The sequence below is a fragment of the Ursus maritimus genome, unplaced genomic scaffold, assembly GCF_017311325.1.
Source record: "Ursus maritimus isolate PB19 unplaced genomic scaffold, ASM1731132v1 scaffold_8, whole genome shotgun sequence".
NCBI lineage: Eukaryota > Metazoa > Chordata > Mammalia > Carnivora > Ursidae > Ursus > Ursus maritimus.
This window is the reverse complement of record NW_024426996.1, coordinates 63275224-63281686: the sequence shown is the minus strand read 5'-3', so window position 1 is coordinate 63281686 and position 6463 is coordinate 63275224. Positions and strand designations below refer to the sequence as shown.

The 6463-nt window shown below is 38.3% G+C and overlaps 1 protein-coding gene across 1 annotated transcript in view; it reads right to left on the bottom strand.

Annotated features, from left to right (window-relative positions):
- Positions 1-3930: 3930 nt before the first annotated feature.
- The window catches only part of DHX15 (DEAH-box helicase 15), a 58699-nt gene continuing 56166 nt past the window's right edge, over positions 3931-6463 (bottom strand). Inside the window, exons 13-14 of the mRNA XM_040625115.1 lie at positions 5935-6104; positions 3931-4502 (exon numbers count right to left, since the gene is read on the bottom strand). Coding sequence (XP_040481049.1) covers positions 4385-4502; positions 5935-6104 — 288 coding nt within the window. The 3' untranslated portion in view covers positions 3931-4384. The remainder of the gene's footprint in view (positions 4503-5934; positions 6105-6463) is intronic.

Sequence of the window (6463 nt, the reverse complement as noted above, 5' to 3'; positions counted from 1 at the left end):
GATTCTTTTAATGACAAGATCTCAGAGACTTGGGGCACCTGGGTGACTCAGCTGTTGGGCATCTGCCTTCAGCTCAGGTCATGATCCCGGGGATCTGGGGTCCTGGGATCAAGCCCCGCATCAGGCTCCCTGCTCAGCGGGAAGCCTGCCTCTCCCTCCCTCTCCCACTCCCCCTGTCAAATAAATAAAATCCTAAAAAAAAAAAAAAAAAAAAAAAAAAGATCTTAAAGACGCCACCACTCTTCTCCATGCCTTCATTAGCCATACTCAAGATGGACAGCCTTCTCCCTGTGTATCACTCCCGGGCTGGAGCCCACAGGAGAGGAGCCTGAGGAGAAGGAATCCCCTGTCAAATTCACACAACACTCCTCTCCCGCATGCCTGAACTGGATCCCTTGGCACCCTCCATAAGAGGCCATTTGAACTGAGGTCCCTTAACTGTCCTAATCTAAGGAAATTTTCTCATTCCCAAGGCTAACACCACCAAGCTTGGCCTCAACTCCAGTCTCTCCCAAGACGTTAGTTGAAATTTTGCCTAAAAACGTGAAGGTAGTTCCTTTCTTTTAAAAATGTCTCCTCTTTCTTGATCTCCATCCTAACGGTGCAACTTCTTGTAAAAAGCAGGCTTCACAAGTTTTTTCCACGTCCAAACCCTTTCACTCAACAACAAAAAACCAAGTTATTTAAATGTGGTTTTCCCAAGTTTATGACTTGAGAGTTCTCCATCGGGTTCCATTTACTACGACCTATTGTAATTACAAATGAAGACTCTAAAAGAAATTGCATCTTTTAAAACAAGAGTAAAAGAAGCCCACATATTAACAACAACAAAAAATCTGAGAAACTTGCCAAATCTAATCGACTCCCAGGGTTACACGCAGCAACACAACTGCTGACAGAGGTGGCTACAGAGAACTGCTTTTGCTAGGTGAGGCTCAGACACCCTCGAAATGAGCGAGTTCCAAGTCCGAGCTAGAGAATTCGGTTAAGCGAAACAGGAAAGCTCCCAACATCTAGCCAGTGTATACCAACAGAAGGAATCAGAAGTCACCGCAGCAACAAGGTCTCGATACACAGGTTTGCGCTGGCAATGCACAGTACCGCCCGACTGCCTACGCAACAGTTTATCTACGGGGCCATTTTGGCCACAGGTCCAGTACCAGCTAGCTACCACCAAAACTGCCCGGGAACACAATTCCTCCCCTACTTTCTCTAACATAAAAAGAAATTATAAAATTCAAATCACTGTTTATTATGTACATACCAAATCTGTCAACTTTACTTTTAAATTCAGTATTGATAAAAACTGCATTTGAAACAATGCGTAGGTTAGTTTCACACTACAAGAATTCTAGAACTATTAGAAAACATGTGCTTGAGATAGTCCTATCCCAATTCTTTAGGAAGCAATTGTTCTTATTTCTGTAATCTTTTCAATGTTATTTAATGAGCGATACAGAGATGCATTTAAGAGCGTGGAGCGAGGTCTCTGAAGATGAACACTGTCCACGGTCTGTGAGGGTCTTTTCCCAGCCCTCAGTCACATCCAAAACTATCACATAATAATTGGACGCCTTAAATTTACGCTAAGATTAACAGGAGCCAAAAGTGCGCTGTGGATGTTTGAAAGGTTCATGTAATCATAAGCGGCGTTAACAGAAGTGGTGTCACGTCTGGTCCCCTGAGAAATACAAGTTCCGCCACACTCTGCCCAGTTGAGAGCACACTACTGACTACAACCCAGAGAATAGCTAGCAGACGTTAATCAGGATGTTCAGGATATCTAGAAACCGTACTGAAGAGAAGGGTCATGGGAAAACAGGCTATTCAGCCTAAATCAGAGGAAAGGAAGAGGACAGTTAAATATCTAAGTAGCATCGTGCAGTAAAACAAACATCCTTATTTAACTAACTTTGCTCTAGAAGCAAGAATTAGAAACAGTCACAGAGAAAGAAATTTTAGCTCAGCATTTCTAGCAGAACTATTAAGATGTCTTTGAAAGTAATGGTTTTCTTTAAAGTATCTGAGCAGAGGGGATGGCCATTAAAATTATTCAGAAGAGAATCTCAAGGTGTTTGTGTTCCCTTATAAACCTGAAATTCTAGGACTAAGTCATATGTTTTTTGCTTTGTGGAATTAGCGGGTTGACTGTAGGGTATATTTTATCCTGTCCTACTCCTCCAAGTTGTGTTCATTTCCTCAACTTGTAGTCAAAAGACCTTCCTTTCTAATGCTACATTCACAACAAAAAGCAGCTCTACTATTCTGAGAGGCGAGACCTCTTCAGAAAAATCTTCAAATAAGATTTTCTGAATATTATGGAAAAAATTTTAAATTTAATTTTCTTATTCGACAGTACCACTGAGGATTGATTTGATAGTTTTAACCACCCATGCAAACAAGGGAAATTGTAACCACTTTTGTATTCTGCTGCCAAACCTATAATGAAGGGGTTAGAGGACACAAATTTTACAAGCCATACCTTTGCCGATAACATCAATGCTTAAGACTCAAAGCTTTGGTCAGATGTGGCGAGCCTTGCAAAACTCAACGGTGGGGTGGGTGTGATGACAGGGAAGGAAAGAGCTCAGCTCGCCCTACTGTTTCCATGGCCACTCCCAGCGCACACTCATCACTTACAAGATGGAAAGAATACTTGCTGTTCCTAGAAACTATGCCAAATGCCAAACATCCTTCTTTCCATCAGAGTTCTACAAGTCAAGTCTTTCAGAAAACCTAATGGTCCAATTTTAAAAAGCACGAGGTTAAACAACACATACGGTACACTGAGATCTATTTAAAACTAGATAGATGGTCAGATTATAAAAATATGCAACTGGAAAAAAATGCAACATAATACTTTGGCAAAAGCTGCCTGTTTAGGGGAAACAATCTGACCAAGTGCCTAGACTTTAACATAATCTAAAAAAATTCTAGCAGATAATTTGCCGATACTTAAAGTAGAAAAAATTTTTACTCAATTTAAATGCAACCTAAAATATTATTTCACCATGTAAATCATCCCATGGGAATAACATTAGTCACTTAGAGAAGTGTATTAACTCTTAAGCCACCAGCATCATTAAATAACAGCTACCTGTATACTAAAAAGTATACCTGAAAAATTCTAATTTGCCCAACTCCCTTAAACCACATAAGATATATGCTACAAAACATATTTAAATTCCAACTAAACACACCTATAAATTTTTTAACATTTAAATATTTGTAAGGGGGGCGGAGAAAAAGGGAGTCCAGAAATTAAGAAGTACAGTATTTATTTTTCAAGTGAAAGGAACTGATTTATTACAAGCCCGCTGAAGGGTCACACCAAACACCTCATTTGCTGTTAAAAAAGGGTTTTTAACTTGTCTACTACCTGCTAAAGGAAACAGAAAGTCAAGTTCACATTTTAACAGACTTGGCTAATCACTCTGTACACTACATAAAATACCCAACTCTGAGACTTCGGTAAAACTGACTAAAGATCTACAATATAACATCATTCCCTACCATTTATTTAATATAAACAAAGATTTGTTTCAGAGGGTAAGGTATTTAAGAAGGTTTCTCTAAGTAAAATAAAAAGATCTGCTAAAAATGTGGTAACAAATCAGCCCTATGAAATAAACTAAGATGGAGAGAAAGCTATTCTTTCATTATTCTGTCCTTCAAGATCCAATTTTGAATGAAAACTATATATTTTTATCCCATTAGATCACACCCAGATTAACCTAACAAAGTGCATGCTATCTTCCTAAAAATATTGTTTTAATGACTATTTTATCTAAGGAGTAGTAGCCTTTGTGGAAGATGCTAAATATGTAATCATAGTATACTTACAATTAAAAAAGAAGAAAAGCCCCACATTTGAGAAGAGAAGAAGCCATACTTAGAGAGACTAGAACAAAGATATCAAAGTGCTTTGGCTGAAATTAGTATAAATAGACTTTATTGAAGTCAGTGCCTCTGTACTGAGACAGAAGATTGTGTCTACATAAGCACAAGTTGTAACATTTCACAACTTCTAAAAGGAATGTCAACAATTACAACGATCATGCATACCATGGTCGATAATCACATTTTAGAAGCATTTTCAACCATTTCTAAAGAAATGCTTATAACATTGTTATATATAGAACTACTTTCAATAAACTGCAAAACATTGATCGACTTTTCCAGTATGAGCTACAGTGTCAACACAAAAGGGAGGCATAAATGTTTAATTTATGAAATCAGAATGGAATATTTACTGTAAAGAAAAATTAAAAAGCTTTCAAATAAAGGCCATTATTGAACCAACGTGAAGAGCACAACTTGAACTTTTGAGTTCATTCATCTTTTAAAGCTGTCCTCTGAATAACTTCAGTTCTAAGCACTGAATTCAGTACTGTGAATATTCCTTGGATTGAAGTTTGGCAATGATGCGGTCCAACTGTCTCTTTGCTTCACACTGTGGGAAATTGCTCATGTCATAATATTGAGGGGCAATTTTCACCAACCTGTCCAGAAGGGGGGGAAAAATTACCAAATTAACATTTAATTAAAGACTGGAATTGCTAATAGGATAGGAATTACTCATTAATAATACTGATGAACAAAGGCAAATCTAATGCAAGTCAACATTACAACTGCAAACGCCTAATCCATACAAACACTAGTTTTAGAAGTGCACTACTTTTGTAAGCTATAAATTTTCTGATGTTGGACTTTGCATAACTTAAAAAAAACTCACAAAACCTCAAGACAAATCCTTTTAAAAACCTTTTTTTACATTACTATAAAGATATTAAAATAAGGCTATTGGGGCGCCTGGGTGGCACAGCGGTTAAGCGTCTGCCTTCGGCTCAGGGCGTGATCCCAGCGTTGTGGGATCGAGCCCCACATCAGGCTCCTCCACTATGAGCCTGCTTCTTCCTCTCCCACTCCCCCTGCTTGTGTTCCCTCTCTCTATCTCTGTCAAATAAATAAATAAAATCTTCAAAAAAAATAAATAAAATAAATAAAATAAAATAAGGCTATTAATTCTTCAGCCTAGGACACTGTTTTGACCGAGCTCTCCAAGGTGATAGCGACACAGGTTCTAGATGAGAAACATCTCTGTATTCAAATGATTGGATCTTCTCATTTTCGAAGTTTAATAACCATAAATATAGATCTATACCCCAAAGCATTCACTTGACTGAATCTTTTTTAATGTTTAGCCATACAATTTTTTCTCAACAATTTTTTCTCTATTTATCTTAAATAGATAAAATGGTAATGTCCTACACAAGTGTCAGAAGTCATAAACCTGTGTAGGAACGAAGCCTCACAATATCTAGCAAGTGACATCAACTAAAAAAAGTGCTTTCAGCCCCACCATTCTTGGCTTACGTCTCCTTTCAGAAGTCACAGAATGGATTCTGGCAAACCAACCAACCAACCAACACAAAAAACCAGACACACAAAAGAGGAGGGGTCGTAATTTTGCTTAAAATAGCACAGTCCGTTCCAATAACAATGTGTAAATCAAATGTGCTTAGATACGAGATGTGTAGTTTTTATGTTTGCTTAACTTTCTAAAGCATCATATAAACAGCTCAGAGCTGAAGACTGTTTCTAGTACAGTACTATGAAACTTGAGTTGATCAGAACAACAAGAGAATAATAGCTCCAAAGACACTTCTGATGCTCGAAAACTGTAATTTTACGTTTGGCTTCAAATCCTGCCCATGCCCATACCAACAACCCCACTGTCCTCTAAGCAAAGCAAAGATTCTAAGAGATCAACCATACCATCAGGTCGAAGCCCCATACCCAAACACTGGAGCAGATATCCTGAGCTGATGAGAAAGAACATTAAGTTCCAGGATAGGACTAGTGCAACAAAGCCAAATTCCATTCTGAGCAAAAATGCTAAAAAAAACTATTAGAACAAAGGGTGGTGCTTACCATTCTGGCTTGATATCTGTACACGTCCGGATGTAATTCTTTGTCGTAAGAACAAACTCATTATAAAGCACCCATTCAGGCTTGTGGTCAAGGACAGTAGAGGGATGCAACTGAACCACCTGGTTATCTTTCACAGTTAAGTAATGCCCTGTTCGTTCTAAATGTGCCACCTGAAACCAAAATCCAGTAAATTAAAACAATGCCTTTGAAGTGCTAGTTATAAAGCAAAAGTAGTGTAAAGCTACCTATATAATGAGAACAGGCAGGCCTCATCTTCTGCTTTTTATTTGATGGCTACACTTATTTATCACTGCCTGATAAAAGCAGGGATCAGCAAACTCACTGCCTGCAATTGTTAAGGCCTGTCAGCCAAAAATGGTTCATACATCTTTAAAGAATGGGGGGTGGGGGGGAACAAAAGAAGAATACTTGGTGACGAGTGAAAATCACATAATTCAAATTTCAGGGTCCATAAGTAAAGTTCCACTGGAACACAGGGATGCCCATTTGCCCACGGCCACATCTGTAC